General features: G+C 35.6%; 1 protein-coding gene across 3 annotated transcripts in view; it reads right to left on the bottom strand.

Annotated features, from left to right (window-relative positions):
• LOC137030049 (inactive ubiquitin carboxyl-terminal hydrolase 53) overlaps positions 1 to 19,810 on the bottom strand; it is a 63,503-nt gene that overhangs the window by 23,899 nt on the left and 19,794 nt on the right. For 2 of the 3 annotated variants that reach the window (XM_067400013.1, XM_067400015.1), the window contains exons 5-12: positions 19,624 to 19,758; positions 18,524 to 18,637; positions 16,717 to 16,799; positions 16,462 to 16,564; positions 13,634 to 13,780; positions 9,948 to 10,097; positions 4,639 to 4,807; positions 1,745 to 1,894 (exon numbers count right to left, since the gene is read on the bottom strand). In XM_067400013.1, coding sequence (XP_067256114.1) covers positions 1,745 to 1,894; positions 4,639 to 4,807; positions 9,948 to 10,097; positions 13,634 to 13,780; positions 16,462 to 16,564; positions 16,717 to 16,799; positions 18,524 to 18,637; positions 19,624 to 19,758 — 1,051 coding nt within the window. The remainder of the gene's footprint in view (positions 1 to 1,744; positions 1,895 to 4,638; positions 4,808 to 9,947; positions 10,098 to 13,633; positions 13,781 to 16,461; positions 16,565 to 16,716; positions 16,800 to 18,523; positions 18,638 to 19,623; positions 19,759 to 19,810) is intronic. The other variant, XM_067400016.1, reaches the window with a different exon arrangement.

Here is a 19,810-nt window from a genome sequence, read left to right as displayed (position 1 = left end):
CATTTGCAAGGATAAAATTCATAATGCATAAATGCAAAACAAAACAAAAAGTCAAAGCAAAAAAACAAACAAACAAACAAAAAAAAAACTAAAACTAAACCAAACCCAAATAAATAATAATAATAAAAAAATACAAACATTGTATATTGCAAATATTGTTGCTTTTGTTCCTTTTTTGCAAGTCGCTAAGGAGAAGTGTCTGTTAAATGCATAAATGTAAAACAAAACAAACACAAAGCCCAAAAACAACTACAAATATTGTATATTATGAATATTGTTGTTATTAGAAGTAGAAGAAGAACTACATTGTTCAGAAAAGTGAAATTAGTTCTGAGAAAAAATTAGATATTGTTTTATCATCAAATGCAGTGGCATTCATACATGAAGTGTGGTTTAGGAATAAAACATTTCTGGGGCCACTGTATATTAGATTCAGACTGCCTAAATACACTGTTGAAACAAATGTAAACATGTCCATGAAATAAACTTATTGCGATGACTCTAAGTTACTGTCACATTCTATTAAAACTTTGTTCAAACTGAAGCTGTGCACCTGAATCGCTGAGGACTATAATAAAAAGACTCATTTTGCACGACTTTATAAGCTACTTCCACAAGCCAAAGGGAATATTTTCACTGCCTAAGGACAGAAAGCCATTACAAAGTTGATCTAAGAGCTTTTAGTGGAGAGGAAACTTCAGCAATAAAAAGAGAGACGCATCAAGCCATTACAGTTTGTAATAACAGTGGAATGTGGGCTACTGGAGTATGAGATACGTCTCCCCGCAGGTCTTTCTTGTCTGTCTTTGTTCAAACATCCTGTACTTCTCTCTCTGATCCTCTGGGTATTAAAACACTTTGCGGGGGAACAGTGTTGCCTCCAACAGAGAACATTTTGACCAGTGCACCGTTCATGAAAAAAGCATGAGGTTTGAGATGGCTGAAACAGGTAAATCAAGGTAACAGAAATTCTTGGGTCTTTTGTTTTAAGGACACAAACTTGAGTAGGGACATTTGTTAGGGACTTTCAAAGAGGAAAAAAACTTTTTCAATGGAAATTGTGATATTATCTTGGGAGGTTTTTACAAATATGAGATTTGCCTGTTAAATGTCAGTGACACTTGGGCAGTTTTTTTTTTTTTTTTTACTTATTTTCCCCATCAAATATTTTAGTGATCATAAATTAGGTATCATCCAAAAGCTTAAACATTCAAAGTTTGAAATTAGGCATTGCCTTACCATGGAAAGGTACTTTAAAACCTTTTAGCAGGCTGGATTTTTGTGATACAGTATCAACTTCAAATTTGGAACACAACTTGGTCATACATAATGGTTTGATTTTCTAGCAACTTTAGAGTCCAAATTATTTTGTAAAATACATATTCTGTATAAAATACAAAATGTTTAGTTCAGTCCATTTGCTTTACAGTAAACTTAAACCATACATTTTTAAAGCTTCTATTTTTTAAGCTGCGTTCACTTCTGGAATATTCTGCTGTGTCTTCATTAAAAAGGGACCAACATTAGGTCTGCATTCCAGAGCATTCATAAATTACAACCATTTAAGTTCAGATTTATGCTCAAAAAGGGCAGTAACTAATGCATTCGCTACATGAAAGTGAGTAATAGTCCTAGTTATATTATAAGCAGTAAGTCACTGCGAGGTAAAGTGATAGCAACGATATAATTTGAGGTGTTCATGTTTCAAGTAGTTTGAAGTACTTTTTTTATTTTATTTTATTACCTGGCCCTCTGCCGCCGCTAGTCTGGTTACTGCCACGACTGAACACAGAGGGAGGCTGAGACTTCTGCTTCAGAGTACCATGATTTGAGAAGAAAGCAGTCAAGTTTTCTCGAGTCAACTCCAACTTCTTACCACCCAGTATAGGAGTACCTGAGAGACAAAGCATTTTGTTCTTTAAATTTTATTTTATTAAGAACTACGGATAGTTCTTTTTTTCTATCAGTTTATTTGTTAAAAGATTATTTCTGAAGGTCCAAATGTCAGTTTCAGTGCAGCTTCAAAGGGCTCTACATGATCCCAGACGAGGTAATTTTCTAAAAAAATAAATAAAAATTATATACTTTTTAACCACAAATGCTCATCTTGCACTACTCTGCGATGTGCCACACATTACATCAGGTTGGACGTAGGCGGAAGTACCGTCGTTGTTTTACTTTTTTTTTTTTTTTTGTAAAGGCCGTTTGACTTAGTCTTTGCACTTTCACTTTGTAAACACTTGCTCGGTACTTCCGCTTATGTCACGTGTGAACTTTTCAATGTTTTTTTAGAAAATGACCGATTGTTTCGCTAGATAAGACCCTTGTTCCTCAGCTGGGATCATGTAGTCCTTTGAAGCTGCAATTTGGACCTTCAATCCACTGGTAACTGTTGAAGTCCACTATACGGAGAAACATCCTGGAATGTTTCCATCAAAAACCTTAATTTCTTTTTGACTGAAGAAAGAAAGACATGAACATCTTGGATGACATGGGGGTGAGTAAATTATCAGGGAATTTTAATTCTGAGGTGAACTAATCCTTTAACATGGTATGTGTGTTTAATTTATGTATATTACAACACAAATGTACAGCAGTTGGCATCCCAGTAAAACTAAAACATGAAAGAGGCAGAGAGGAAGAAGGGAAGGAAGGAAGAAAACACCCACAGCTTTCAAAGGCTGTAACTTGTCTGAAAATACATAATGGTTTAATTTTGTACTATAATTTATGAAAAATGTCTGTAAAATAAGGATACAGGCTCTAATACCTAATCAACACAAAGATTTGACAAAATCATGTTTAATAATTTGAAGAAGAAACAATACTGTTATTTTGAAAAGTATTTGATTTGTAGTGAATCATCATTGGCTACGTTTACATGCACCGATTTTCGTCAATCCAAATGAATTGAATCCGATTGCAGATCTGTTTTGTGTACTCTAAACATTGTAATCTGATTCAAATATCTGTTTATATGTGTTTTATATACATTCCGATTAAAACTTTTGCACACGCGCTCTGCGTGTGTGACGTCATATCAATCACACTTGCGGTAACCCAGGTTGCGTCAACAGACGACGATCATGTATCGACGACAGCCAGAGATATTGTCAAAAGCATCAAATCTTGGCAATATTAAGAGGATTTGGTATGTCCAATTAATGAAAGCCAGTTACATTCTTCTAGTCTATTATTATTATTATTATTATTATTATTATTATTATAACTATTAGGTTTGGCTTCTTTTATTATTAAATTAATATTATACATGCTGTGAGGATAATAAAAGATGAAGCTATTAGCTATCTTTGAAAATGTTTAAAAAAATTTTTTATAGGTCTATAATTAAAATTATTAAGAGTGTAGGCTATAATATTTAACACCGCAGTCATCAATGAAAATTAAGCGCAGCTTTACTTCAAGCACCGAATTAAAAAAAAAAAAAAAAAAAAAACCTGTTTAACACGAAATACTATTAATTCTCATTTGTTTCACTAGCCTATATGTACGGGCCAGAACAGAAATAATGGAATAAATTAAGACAGTTATATACCGTTATCAGCATAATATGTTGAAATTCAACTCTCAGAGAATATGCTCCGTTAATGCCCCCTCAGACAGCTCTGATACTTTTTACTTTCAATTTCTGTAGTGACCGAGTTTGAGACTTTTTCACCGGCATAACTCTTGCGCAAAGTTTGCACGTTGCTTCTTGTGTGATATCCATTGGCTCTTCTTCTTGTTTTAAAACTGAAAGATTTCCAATATTATGAGGAAGAGATACAGCTATGCCAATGCCTGTTGGCATACAACTTTAAAGATCTTTAAATACGTGAACTTGTGCACTGCGTAATGCGTGTCAACATTTCACTGCGCATGTGCTCCAGAGACTTCTGAATACGATTGAGAAAGTAGTCGCATTCAAGCGTTTACATGGTCATTTTTTGCTGTTGGATTGGAGTAGAAAAGGAATAAACCACCCCCTTCCAATCGGATCGAAATTTCATTCGGATCGATTAAGGTGTTTATGTGAACATTTTTCAGGCCGATTTAGCCGTCAATCCGATTACAAATGGGTTATTTGGGTGCATGCATATATATAGCCATTGTTAGTGGTGCAAGGTTTACATTTAAGATTTACTACCAATACTAGTGGTTAAGAATTGATTTAGGATTTAAGATTTTATTTGTCACGTGCAATGTTATATACAGATTGAATTGTATATATATTGGCTAAAAATAGCAAACAATGGTCAATTGGTGCTAATCGATACTAGCATTAGACAGATTCATACTGCCATTATCCTCTCTCCTAACAAAACAGAATTTTGATAATTTATTTATTTATTTATATTTTTACTTTATTTATTATATTTTTTTGGGACACTGTATTGTGAGCAGCAATTTTTGAGGAAGTCAGAAACTTGGGCCTGTTAATGATTAGTTAACTGTGATTAATTAAAAATAATTATTTAATATCACTTTTTATGATATGTAACTGTGATTTCTACTTTTTTTTCTCAAAAAAAAGCATTTTCAAAATAAGTCAAAGCAGAATCAACTGCTCTCCAACAAAATTCTTTTTTGTGTTGAATTTACCTGAAAACAAAAGAACTGCATTGAAAGGTATTCTACCTGGTGCGTCTCCATTGATTGAGCTCTTATTTTGGGTGGCACTGCTGTTGGTCCGCTGGGCCTCGTCTGTCATCACAGCACTGCCATCAGGGTTAGTGTAGAACAAAAGCAAAGGCTGGAAGTGACCTCTGATGCATTTGGTGACCACATCTTTCCACCTGGATCCCACCTAAAAAAAAAAAGAAAGAAAAGTTATACAGTTATTTAGTATCGTTAGTAAAACAGTTAATAAACAGTAAACAGACAGCAGTGAAAAAGAGATAAAGCTATCTGAAGTTTTAGATTATTATTAGATGTGAAGGCAAGCATGCCTCAGGAAGGCTTAGGTAAGAGTATGCAGGCTGTACTACAAAGTCTCTCCAGGCAAACAGATGTAACCTTCCTTCTTAATTAAAAGACAGAAGAGAAAGAGCAAGCAAGTGAGAGAGTGAAAAGTAGGAAAAGTCGGCAAGCAGGATGTTGACGCAGTGCTTCCCATTAAAGAAACAATTACCTGAACAGTCAAAAGCTACCCATGCTCACTGAATAAATGTACCTGTGGCAACATTTCTGCAAAATTATATTAAGTTGCATCTTGCATGTTTCACAACATTGAAATGTCCAGTAGGTGAGCATGTTCAGTTTTATCCAAAACAGATGAACGTGAATATGGTCGCGTTTTATTACGCTGGTTGTTGCACATATCGAGGCAGTTCAGAAATGAAAATGTCCCATGAGTGGTGCTAAAAGGTTAATGCTAAAGGTTAATAGTGTTTGAAAATAATGTACCACCACCTACAGTAAACCATAAACATACCCAATAGTGTTAAAAGCAAACGTTTGCTGAAGCAACCATGCCATTTTAGCTTGTTTGTACTGGAGGTCTGCACCCGACGCAACAGAGTCTGGCGCGGGACGAGTTTTAAATTGCTGAGTGCGGGTGTGGGAGGGAAGATACTGATATGTGCGTGGGAAGTGGGAAAAAGAAATGACTCATGGGCTCCCGCAAAATATAATTATCTAATAATAACAGCACGCACAAGTCTGTCACTGGAAATCTGAAGCGTTGTGTGTGTGGAAATTGGAAGAAATTGCCTATAGACACCAAAACTAGAGAATCTAGACCTCTTCCTACAGGCTTTTGCGGGTGGGAACAGGAGTAAACGTGAAAGTTTCAAGTGGGAGTGGGATAAAATGTAACATTTTTTGCTGGGATTTAGACAGAATCTTGTGGAAGTGGGCAGGAGCAGGATTTAAAAATCCATCCCTCACAAACGTCTAGCTTGTACAAGTCTTTGCGCTCTTTTTATTGTGACTCATGTTTCACGGGACTCAAACTCGAGTGCTCCACATCACAAGTGCAATGTTGTATCAGGTGAGCTACCGAGCAAGTTTGTTATGTCAGAAAATCCAAACATATGGAACTGGTTATGTGATGTAAACGTCAAAATGTATTGGTTTACAAATCACACACTATGGTAAAAAGGTCATAACATTGTTTTTGAGGTCATACACAGGGCTTGACAACACCCGCCAACCCCCATATGCGGGTGGATTTCAGCAGTGGCGTGAAACGCAGTCACTCCTACTAGCCATTTCGGCGGGTTGAATTTTATATAATATATACATTTTTCAATAGTAGTCTTTTAAAAAGGCATCTGAAATAATAAATGAAGTGCAATGTGGTGGTGTCAAAAATACAGATTTTTTGATTCATATTGATACTACGCTTCTAATAGGCCTACTCGTTTTCTGCAGAATAGATACATGATACCAGCTGCGCTTTCTAACTCTCTGATCTCTCCGACAGTGAGTTGACACAGGGCTTGAATTTCGACAAGGGATTGCGCGTATTGTAGAAGCCTCTCGGTACTAAATGGAGTTCTTTTTCATGCTTAAACAGTCAAATACACACAAAATAAAGTCAAAATGTCGGTCTTGGCGAGTATTCACCTAAACACAGTCATTATGTGTAACAGTATAATGGATCCGTACGTCAGGTCTTAAAGTGACAGCAGCCTAATACACCTGCTGCCAAATTATGAGATCATGGGCAACATTGGGGGGGGGGGGATATTTTTCCCGATGTGAGCCGTCAGTTCCAGTCCACTACAATTTGAAGCAGTTAAGGCCTGGGTATACTTCATTTCCTGTGTTCCACTCCATCTCGCACACAGTTGAGAGCGGGAGCCTGTCACAGATACTCTTTTGCCCTTGAGCGTGGAAAGACGCGTTCTGCGCATACACACGCATGGTAATAAAAATTTATCTGCACGTGGCCACTGTTCAGAGAGTCAAAGCTAGTCCACAGTCTAGTAAACATTTCTTGCTTGCGCCGACTGAAAACACATGAGAAACAAATGAGACAAGAGAGACTCGGACATTGCAGTACTGAACACTGAACGGTCCATGAATGTGGTTTTCGATAAAACGGGTAATCGCTTTGATGTCGTGCCTGAACGCCATTTATCCCTTCACAGTGGCGTACAGCAGACGGGCATGCAGGGCTATTAAATTCTTCTGATTATCATTATGCTACTTTTATAATTAAATTAATATTGCAATTCATTTGCCCAGCGATATCATAGCACATCACCACATAACTGACATGCTGCTAGGATAATAAAATATTAGTTAGATAGGATACTCCTCTATTAAAAACAGCTTGTTTAAAGGTGCCATCGAATTGAAAATTGAATTTACCTGGGCATGGTTAAATAACAAGAGTTCAGTACATGGAAATGACATACAGTGAGTCTCAAACTCCATTGTTTCCTCCTTCTTACATAAATCTCATTTGTTTAAAAGACCTCTGAAGAACAGGCAAATCTCAACATAACACCAACTGTTACGTAACAGTCGGGGTGTATGCCCCCAATATTTGCATACGCCAGCCCATGTTCCCAACATTATGAAAGGCATTAGACAAGGGCAGCCAGTAACGTCTGGATCTGTGCACAGCTGAATCATCAGACTAGGTAAGCAAGCAAGGACAATAGCAAAAAATGGCAGAAGGAGCGATAATAACTGACATCATCCATGATAACATGATATTTTTAGTGATATTTGTAAACTGTCTTTCTAAATGTTTCCTTAACATGTTGCTAATGTACTGTTAAATGTGGTTAAAGTTACCATCGTTTCTGTTACTGTTCTGTTCTGTTACTGTATTCACAGAGACAAGACTGTCGTTATTTTCATTTTTTAAACACTTGCAGTCTGTATAATTCATAAACACAACTTCATTATTTATAAATCTCTCCAACAGTGTAGCATTAGCCCGTTAGCCACAGAGCACAGCCTCAAACTCATTCAGAATCAAATGTAAACATCCAAATAAATACTATACTTACGCGATTAGGCATGCTGCATGACGAACACTTTGTAAAGATCCATTTGAGGGTTATATTAGCTGTGTGGGCTTTGTTTATGCACTGTTTAAGGCAGTCGCGAGCTCCGTGGGCGGAGAGCACAAGCAATTAAAGGGCCAGCAGCCTGAATCGGCGCATTTCTAATTATGCCCCAAAATAGGCAGTTAAAAAAAATTATAAAAAAAAAAAAATCTATGGGGTATTTTGAGCTGAAACTTCACAGACACATTCAGGGGACACCTTAGACTTATATTACATCTTTTAAAAAGACCTTTAACACAAAATACTTCTTGATTCATGAAAAAAAAAATAAATAAATAAAAAAATTCTCACTATGGTCCACAAGAGAAATATTAAGAAAATAAATTAGATTCATCTCTCATCGTTTCCAAGAGAACATGCGCTGTTAATACAACGTGCCAAACGCTCGGCCAGTTTTTACTTTCATTTTCTGTAGTGAATAATTGACTTGCTTTTGAGACTTCTTCACCCGCATAACTCACGCAAAGTTTGCACATTGTTTGTGTGATATCCACTAGCTCGCCTTCATTGTTTAAAATGGAAATATTTTCAATATTGCAATATTTTTCTTTATCACCAGTTGCTCGCAAAATGATGGACACTGATTCACATATCGTACGAGTCATATCCCGTGATAATAAAATGAAGTAAATTATCAAATAAATGAATGAATAAACAGCATGCAAACTTAAACTTGTTTGCTTAAAATTTCTGTGAATAATTTGCAGGTACAAAACATATTTTTGAAAAAAAAAAAAAATCTTGAGTTGTTGCCATTTTATTGCCTCTAGTTTTCATTTCAGCTGGAAACTGCAGTGATTTGTATTTATTGTTACATTTCAGTTTTGCAAACATGCAAGTAGACTCACATTTTTCCAATGAGACAGTGTTAGTCAAAATGCAAAGCAAATAAGAGCAGACAAGATTGTATAAAAGATTAATTAAGACCTGCTTTAAAAAAAACAAATCAATAAAACTGCAGTAATAAAGTAAAGACATTTGAAAAATAAAAATGTGATAACTTCTCTTAGGTTGCATACTGGGTTGGCTCTCTATACTGTAAGTATGCACACAAATATCTACTGTAATGCACATATTGTGTGTATGTGAGGGTGATCCATCTTGGCGGCAGCGACGGGCACCACTAGCCCAGCGAGAGCTGAAATGCACACGCAAGCAAGTCCAACACTACTGATAGATTGATGAAGAGATACGGGCCACTACACTGCATATCAATGTTTCACAATTACTGGATTCTATCTAAATATTTTATTTGGTGGCATTTAATAGTGACTGTTGAAGCAGGTAATAATGAGTGTTTGCTTTGTGATTAATTTAATAACTATGCTTTAAAAGAATCTTCTTATAGTAAAAATAGAATGACAATAACATGTTCACCTCAAAATTAAGATAAAAATATATTTGGCATTAAGAAAATGTCTGTACTTCAAAGATATGACCAAGAGACATGCACTGTTCAAACGATTTTTCAAAGTTATAAATAAAATAAAGATTATTTTGGAGTATGTTAAAAAAATAAAATACTATTTAATTTTTTCTACTTCAAAAATTCACATTTAACTAAAATGTTTTACTTCTTGTTTCTTTGCAATTAATGTGAAATTTAATAGCAATTTTTGAGTGTAAACGTTTTTTTTTTGTTTTTTTTTGTCAGTGTACTTTAGACTCTTCGAGTGAATGTGAGAATTGAGGAAACATTAGCTGCAGTGTTAAATTACAGGAAATAGCAACCATGTGATCAGTGAAAAACATGGTACAAATGTTTAGATATTTAAATGTGTGGATGGAGGGAATGTTTGTTTAATAACGCACATCGCCAATGCCAGGTCTGATGGGTATTTGCTAGGATTCTGAATTATAATTGTGAAAATATATAGACAAAAGTACTCAATCCATAAAAGGCAAGTACAGTCTTACCTCTTTGACATTGGCGTCATCAAAGAAAACCCATTTGGATGATTTGGTGTGGTAGGCAAAGGCACAATAATGTCTGCTGGAGTAACAGATCATTCCCACTAACAGCAGCTCACTCTTCTTCGCACGCTCGTCTGTGACACGATAAAAGAGCTGCAAACACAAATGCAAATTTATTTAGACAATCATAACACTCCACAATAAGTTCCCACATCTGATACAGTTTTTATTCATCTTTGTTAAAGTTATTTAATACAAACATGGCTATTAGTTCATGTTAGCTCAGGTCCATTAAATAATATCAACACATGCAACTTTTGGTTTTAATAATGTATTAGTGAATGTTCATTTGTTAGTTCAGGATAACTATAATGTAGTTAACTAATGTCAACAAATGAAACCTTATTGTAGAGTGTTACCCAAAAATCCTACCGCACCATTTTCTACTAAAATTGAAGGTTTAGCAAAATTGAAGAAACACTAACATTTTGGCAACCAAAAATATTCAGCCAAAATAGTCTTGGAGGGCAGAAATCATTGACTGAAATTGCTTCTCTAATGGTGTATTTTGACTAAAAATGTGGATAAACTATACAATGTGGATAAACTACAACAGGTAAACATGTCAGGAATGTGGATTGACTTTACTGTGACCAAAAATAATGCTAGAAATATCAAGAAATCGCTCGTTGCTGAAAACCTTTACAACAACTGGTTAATATGTGAACACAACACCCTGAACAGCATACTGAGTTCAATTACTCAAATTTAATTATTGAATTATTAGTTTTGTAATTTTGGTTTTAGTGTTTTGCTAAAAATCCATTTCAATAAAATCAAAACCATCATTATCACATCTTTCAAACCTGTATGATTTTCTTTCTCCTGTCAAACACAAAAGACGTTAGACAGGATGTTTATATGGTTTCTTTTTCCTCATGTAGAGAAAGTGGATGGTGACAAAGGGCTGTCAAACTCCAAAAATGACAGAAATAAGCACTTTACAAGTACCACAATCCATCATACTTCCTGTCCGTTTTCAAGCTCAACAGTCCCTGGTCAACATTTACTTTTATTGTACACACAAGAGCAGCATAAACATCCTACTAAACATCTTTTGTGTTCCACGGAAGAAAAAACAGAAAAACCACACAGGTCTAGAACAACATGAGTAAATGACGACATATTCTTAAAGGAATAGTTCACCCAAAAATGAAAATTATCCCATGATTTACACAATCGGGAGATATATTTAAAAATATCCTTGCTCCTCCAAGCTTTATAATGGTTGTGAAGGGGGGCCACATTTTGAAGCAAAAAATAAATCAATAATGCATCCATAATAAAAGTAATCCATACAGTTCAAGTGGGTTAATAAAGGCCTTCTGAAGTGAAAGGATGCATTTATGTAAGAAAAATAGCAATTTTTAAAACTTTATGAATTCAAATCACTAGCTTCGGTGAACGACTGTACACATACTGTGCAAGTCAACTTGCGCCAAATGAATAATCCCTGACACGATGTATGACGCAGGATGTAACAGTATTGTAAGCTTAGATGCCTCTCGCTGTTCAAACAAATTGGGCTGGGCAATAAACTCAAGCTCCTCTTCTCTAATATCGAGATCCTCTGACATTTCTCTTTAAAAATGAGACTTCTAATATGTGACCGGTGTTTTGTTTTGCTCTATCCTCTGTGTGTCCGTGTTTGTCAATACGTCATACATTCGCTCTTTGGCCGCAATAAATTGTAAATGTGGATATTTTTCTTACAAAACCCATCGCTTTGTTTCAGAAGGCCTTTATTAACCCATGGAGCCATATGGATTACTTTTATTGTAGATGGATGCTTTTTTTTTTTGACTTTAAAAAACAAAAACAACAAAAACAAAAAAAAAAACAACCATTATAAAGCTTGGAGGAGCAAGGATATTTTTAAATATATCTACGATTGTGTTTATCTGAAAGAAGATAGTCATATACACCTAGGATGGCTTGTGGGTGAGTAAATCATGGGATAATTTTAAGTTTTGGGTGCAAGTATACAGCATTTCAGTTTCATGTGCTAGACTGCCATCCTCTGAGTACAATCAAAGTTACTTCAGAATTAGAAGTCAGAAGTAGGTGACGAAATGCAAAAGTATGTATTTGCTGAAACAAGTTTAAATAAAGCAGTTATTGCTTAACCAACACTTGTTCCTCCACCCCGATTCCTGAATAGCTGGTTTTCTTCGGAGGCTCGTGAAACAATGGATTGCAGGCAGGCGGGGAGCTATTTTTCTCTGAAGTCTCCACCATCATATGGAGAACTAGGGAATGAATTAAAGCCTTTGTACTTGTCCAGGGGGTTTCGGCTGAGACTAATCCAATACTGGAGGGTTGTAACGTGGAAGTGGGAGTAAAGAATGAAAGCTATTTAGCATCTGTGACAATTGTTTTGAGTAAAAGAACTGATTCCTCCAATCTAGATCTTTGATGCCAAAAAATTGTACTATGCTTGTTTGGACTGCTCTATAAAAGTAAGGAGATTTGTAAGGTCATCTACAGATGCATTTTAGCCATCTGAAATGCATACAGCTGCACAAACAGAACGGCCATCTGGTGGTAAACAATTCTCAAACATGACTTTATACTCCCACACACGAGGCTGGTAATGAAGGCCGTCTACACACTCGGACGCCAGATGACCTTCCACTGCAGTGGCTTTCTGGTCATCAGGCGTGGGCTATGCAGGCACTGAGGCAGTTACACAACCTCAGTCTTATGAAGAGGATAAACTCCTACTTTATTTCATACATATGGTCCAAGGCACCACCATAAATCGGCCTCGATGACACCAGCACCAGATGTGCTATAAAAATAACTGAAAAAAGAGCAACTGTGGTGATGTCAGAAGCTTTTTATAGCCATTTAATCTGGATGGAGGCTTCCTATGAATTCAATATTTTAGAAAATAACCAGGAATAAGATGTTTCTTCACTGAGCTGAACAGATAACAGATTCTTGCCAATTTAGGTAATCTAATTCCAAAGCATGAAATATGGAAAGTAATCATCTTACCAACTATCATATTTGTTCTCTACAAAGAAAAAAGTACCATGGGTACGAAATTTGGTAATTCCATAGGATTTGATTGGATACTTTAATGTGCATTTAAAGGATTGTTCAACCAAGAATAAAAAATCCTGTCATACATTTTTTCACACGCATGTTGCTCCACACCTGTATGACATAAACAGTTTTGGTCACCTTTGACTTCTACTGCATGGATGGAAAAATATTTTAGTTTCCCAGAAAGGAAGTCTTACAGGTTTGGAATGAATAAATGACAGAATTTTCATTTCTGAGTTAACTATATACCATGTAGTACATACCAGCCACCATACTTTTTAGTAAGTAAAATTGAAGGCTTTATTTCATCCTCAATTCACATTTATACCAATTTGACATTTGAAAGTATCTTGTAAAGTATAATCAATTGTGACCAATCTGGAAGTACATTAAAGCTTTATTTTTCTTCAAATCTTTTATCCTGCGAGACCAAAAATGCTCTTCAAAGCATTGTTTCATGATCCCCTGGTGTACTGTACTGCTTTTGTAGTCTGATTCTTTAGGACGGGGTCAAGAGTCTTGTTGAAATTAACCAGGTGGAGCAGTGTTTGAGAAAATTTGCTAGATATTATTCTTACCCCTGAGAGGTTGAGGCTTGATCCGAGAGAGCGGAGGACGTCTTCGGTGAGGTCTGAATGTTCTGAGTCCCACACAAATCCAATGGTCACGATTTCTGGAGAGTTCATCAGCACGCGCCGGATCTTGATTCTTTGACCACAATTACTCTATTGAAGGGATAGTGATAAAACATAATTATTTGTTTGTTTTTTAACATCACATCAGCTTCTTTGGCTAACAATGGCAAATTTGCAGGAATGACTGTGACCCAATGTCGCCATTCATGTAATTTTGTTTTCATTTTAATTTTACTTCAGGTTTTTTTACTTTAATTGTGTATTTGTGTTTGTCATTTTTTTTTTTTTTTTTTAAAGGGGACCTATAATGCAATTTTTTACAAGATGCAATATAAGTCTCAGGTGTCCCTACAATGTTTCTGTTAACTATCAGTTCAAAATACCCCACCCAATGATATAAATGCCACTTTTTTGGGGTGGAAGCAAAAACATAATGTTTTTGTGTGTGTATCTTTAAATGCAAATGAGCAGATGCTCCCCGCCCCCCTTTCCAGAAGAGGGTAGAGCCTTTACAGCTTGTACCGTGAGTACTCTGCCAACAACAAACAAAACATCTGTTTGTTTTTGATAATCATGTCTACCACGGTTACGCTCACATGACATTGCAGTTCTCTGTCATCATGAAAGTGTATTAGTTGCATGCATTTTAAAGCCATATCAGTTATCATAACTCCTGATATGTGGTTTTCTGAGCGCACACACGGCACTGGAGCACTAAACTAAGTTCTCTTTCACATCTTATTGCACTTAAACTGTCAAATACACACACAAACAAAAAGTTCACATAAACGCAGTCGGTTAAATCTGTGAAGTAAACAGCTGGGAAAGAAATAGCATATTATATATATATTATATATATTCCAAACTTTTGTACTGTACTTTATTTATATTATATATATATATATATATATATATATATATATATATATATATATATATATATTTGATACAGTACAGTACAAAAGTTTGGAACCACTCAGATTTTTAATGTTTTTAAAAGAAGTTTCGTCTGCTCACCAAGGCTACATTTATTTAATTAAAAATACAGTAAAAAAACTGTAATAATATTTCTCAATATTACTATTTAAAATAACTGTGTACTATTTAAATATATTTGGCAAAGTAATTTATTCCTGTGATGCAAAGCTGAATTTTCAGCATCGTTACTCCAGTCTTCAGTGTCACATGATCCTTCAGAAATCATTCTAATATGCTGATTTGCTGCTCAATAAACATTTATGATTATTTTCAATGTTGAAAACAGTTGTGTACTTTTTTTTTTTTCAGGATTCCTTGATGAATAGAAAGTTCAAAAGAACAGCATTTATCTGAAATACAAAGCTTCTGTAGCATTATACACTACCGTTCAAAAGTTTGGGGTCAGTAAGAATTTTTATTTTTATTTTTTTAAATGAAATTAAAGAAATGAATACTTTTATTCAGCAAGGATGCATTAAATCAATCAAAAGTGGCAGTAAAGACATTTATAATGTTACAAAAGATTAGATTTCAGATAAACACTGTTCTTTTGAACTTTCTATTCATCAAATAATCCTGAAAAAAAAAAAAATATTGTACACAAATATTTTGTACAATTGTACACATTAAATGTTTCTTGAGCAGCAGATCAGCATATTAGAATGATTTCTGAAGGATTATGTGACAATGAAGACTGGAGTAACGATGCTGAAAATTCAGCTTTGCATCACAGGAATAAATTACTTTGTGAAATATATTCAAATAAAAAAACTTAAATTGTAATAATATTTCACAATATTACTGTTTTTACTGTATATTTAATTAAATAAATGTAGCCTTGGTGAGCAGATGAAACTTCTTTTAAAAACATTAAAAATCTTAGTGGTTCCAAACTTTTGGACTGTACTGTATATATATGCATTAAAGCGGCAGCCTAATGTACAGTATCTGCTGCTGTCTATGCTGTAAATGTGAAACAAAAAATAAACATGAGATAAACATGGCTGACTGTGTACAGCTCACTTAGGGGAGCTAATAGGGCCGGTTCTGTCGCACATCGTGTGCGTGATCCACTGTGATACCACAATGGATGCATTCCTAACAGGCTCATTTTGAGACACTGTTTCTGATTTATGGAAAAAAAATAGCAAGCAAAGTAGAACCATTTTTACCATAATAGGGTGGCTGTGTTCAACCTGCAGACACATAAATATGTTCAAAAACAATGTAAAAGTAAATTTTGCATTATATGTCTTCTTTAAATGTGTATGTAGTTTTTTTATTTTTTATTTTAGTTAATTATTTTAATATTTGAAGCTAAACTAAATGAGTTGGCAATTAGCTTTAATAAAATCGTTTTGTTTTGTTTTTTTATTTCAGTTCACTTTTATTTTATGTCAAGTAATGATTTTTTTTTTAGTTTTAGATTTAGTTAACTATCATAACTCCTTGGTTTGTTTTGACCAAACATTACTTCAGTGAGATGCATGGCTGCTTCTGACAGTGACTAGTACTGTGACTTCCTACTTCACCTGTTTAAAAATGCAGAATGTGTTGATATGCGAGAGGAACGTTCCGGTCTCATGTTTCATCTCGCTGCTTGCCGTCACATGGAGGTGTTACACTTGCAGAATATCAGATAAGAAGGGAGTGTGTGCGTGTTTGTCCTTGTGTGTGCTTAATGACATGACATCGCAGAAAGATCCATCATACTCTGTGCATGACGGTGTCCTTTAAGGGCTAAAATAGCTAATAAATTTTACATTATTAAATCAACTTTACGAGACGCCTACCGGACAGTTCCGCGTATCTCCAACTGTGCTGGCGGCTTGTAGCAACTCCCCAAACATATCTGGCCGTAACCTTTCATCTCTCGTCATCTCCAAGGCTTGTTGGCTGGAGTGCGGAGAAAGAGGAACAAAGAGAAATCAAGATAAAAAAGCCATTTGATGATAAAAAGTTTCAGGTATTTTGATTTTTTAGGTCAATGTACCAACAAAAACACATCTCAAGTTTCTGGCATGATGGCTGGAGAGGGTCTCACTTACCAGAGGGCTGTTGTGGACACATAGTGCACAAGCTCAGTGAAGGGTAGCGGGTCGGACGACGCGCCACAGCTCCTACACACTGACTGCAGGGAAATGACACACACGCAGTGATTAATTACAAGTGATGCATGCTAATATATGATGTAAAGGCTTAATTACGCTACTGTATGTGATGTAAGAGATGACTCAGCCCACATATACTGTGTACAACCTGAGGGTGTAGCCAATTTAAAAATTCCTTATCCGGGCAAAACAAGAATGAATAATTTATTGTGTCCAAACAGCAAATCGCACGTTGCTTTATGCACAAAATGTACCATGGCTTAACCACGGTTTTATGTATTATGCAATGAGTCTCTTAGGCTGCATTTATTTAATCAGAAATACAGTAAAAACAGTAATATTGTGAAATATTACAATTCAATTTTTTTTTAAACAAAAAAGTTTTTCCATTTTAAAATATTTTAAAGCATAATTTTCTCCTGTGATCAAAGCTGAATTTTCAGCATCATTACTCCAGTCTTCAGTGTCACATGATGCTGATTTGGTGCAAGAAATGTTTCTTATTATTAATAACTGCTGAAAACAGTTGTGCTGCTTAAGTTTTTTGCAGAAACCTCTTTGATGAATAGAAATTTCTTAAGAAAAATATTTATTTTTAATAGAAATATTGGTAACACTTTAAAATAAGGTTCATTAGTTAAACATTAGTTAATGTATTAACTAACATGAACTAACCATGAGCAATACATTTGTTACTGTATTTACTAATCTTCGTTAACATTAGTTAATGAAAATACAGTTGTTTGTTCATGTTAGTTCACAGTGCATTAACTAATGATAAGCTTTTAATAATGCATTAGTAAAATGTTGAAATGAACATTAACAAAGATTAATAAATGCTGTATAAGTGCAGATTATTATTAGTTCATGTTAACTAATGCAGTTAACTAATGAACCTTATTGCAAAGCGTTACCGAAATATTTTGTAAACAATGTAAAAGTCTTTACTGTCTCTTTTGATCAATTCAATGCATCATTGCCTAATAAAAGTATTATTTCTTAAACTTTTTCTTTTAATTTATATGACACACTGTATACATGTTTACCATGTTATTAATGTCTAATACTAGAGTTGTCAAAAGTACCGACTTCGGTACTGAAATTTTAGAAATGTGACGCTTTGAGCGCTGTTGAGCGGATTCGTAAACGCCTCTGATTGGCCATTGTGTTCACGCGCTCATCAGATATGTCTGTGATTGGCTTTAATGATCAATGCTTCAAAAACGTTATAAATAGATGATGCTCTTCACAGAGCGCTTACACAGATACACACGGGAGCGTTTGAAAGCAGGCGTCTAAACGCTGACCAGTCCGCTGATAGATGCCTGCTTTCAAAACGCTTTCAAATTCAAACACTCCCATGCGTTGATCGTTGAAGCCAATCACAGACATATCTGATGAGCGTGTGAACACACTGGCCAATCAGAGGTGTTTACGAATCCGCTCAGCAGTGCTCAAAGCATCACATTTTTTAAATTCCAGTACCAATTGGTACCAAAGTCGGTACTATTGACAACTCTAATACCATCACAATACTTTTATAAGGGCTTTGTTCCCATGTCTCAGGTGAAGGAGAGAGAGGGAATGGATCCTGAATTAGTATTCCCTTCGAGTATTCCGCCCACGGTACCCGACTGATTGAAAAACGCTGTTGCAGGACAGCGATCAATTCTCTGTTACTCACAGGAGGCGCATCTGTGCATCACACACGTGTGTGTGAAGGAGTATTAAAAAGCTACAATACCTGTTCATAAACTTCCATAGCAAACTTCTGATGAGTGATACAAGATTTGGATGAGCAAGCGCCAGTCTCGGCATCTGGCGCGATGTGCAGGTGAATCCTTTCTAGAATGTTCTCCTATGAAAAATACAAAAACCTACAGTTTGTGTGTGTTATGAGGCATTTTCCATAATATATATACATACATACATACACATACAGTAATTATGTTTCAGATTCATAGACATATAAACAATAATTTCTTGTATTACCAGATATAAACACAATGGATTTGTTTGGACTGGTACAATGATACCTTGGCATTAACTGAATGCAGTCTAAGCTTTAGTAATTTTCCCCAAGCCTATTATCTGCTTAAATACACCCTTTCAAACCTGAGAACCATGGGTACATTTAGTAACACCAATAGAGCTTTTTGCTTTTTGAAAGGAGCCAAGATTGATTTTATTTTTAAGATTAATTTTCTCCAGTAAAGATTAGCTTATTTTGAACAGTCCTAGTTCAGCATAAAAAGGCAACCTGGACAAATAGACAAAAGCACTGGTGGGATAGCCTTTCTAGCCAAGCTCTGATAGAGAACCTGCATTGACTGTGAGAGCAGCGTGAATGCATCCGTGCACTCCAGGCTTGCTTTGATAGAGATCATTCATTGATTGTGTTGTTTAGGGTAGCACTGTAAATGGACTTTTACTGGGGTAATGACTGACTCCCCACAGTCCTGCTGTGCTAAACAGAAAATGATTACAGGTCCCAGTGCTAAGCAGGTTTACTGCAATTAGGTGGCCTTAAGAGAAATCCAGCACATACCGAAGGGGTAAACATGCTTACTTCAGCTTTCCAGAGAGAGAGACATTAGGACAAGAGTGCATGAACTGTGCTGTGCATACCGTACATAATAGCAGATGAGCTTCATTTGGAAATCAAATGCTGTCTTATCAATTTCTTGCATTTCTTGCAAACATTATTAACACGCGCATATATTATATATACATATACACACACACACACACACACACGCAAACCCTACATGTCAACACATTTGTGCATGTCATAGCACGTTGCTGTGAGTCTGACTCATAAAAATCACACACAAAGACACTTACGAAGCACTCAGCAGCATCATCCATGAAGCCTAACTGAAAACGCTGCTCATCCTTAAAGGTTTCGGCTAGGGCATTGCGCAGGTTATCTGAGGGTAACGCTCGCTCTCGGCTGTGCTGGAATTGACAGAATATTCCCTGGAAAACAGACATGAACTGCTTTTTAACATCAACACAAACTTTTTTAAAA

This window comes from Chanodichthys erythropterus, chromosome 11 (genome assembly GCF_024489055.1).
Source record: "Chanodichthys erythropterus isolate Z2021 chromosome 11, ASM2448905v1, whole genome shotgun sequence".
Taxonomy (NCBI): Eukaryota; Metazoa; Chordata; class Actinopteri; order Cypriniformes; family Xenocyprididae; genus Chanodichthys; species Chanodichthys erythropterus.
Note: the sequence above shows the minus strand (reverse complement) of the source record. Positions and strands in the feature narration are given on the sequence as shown.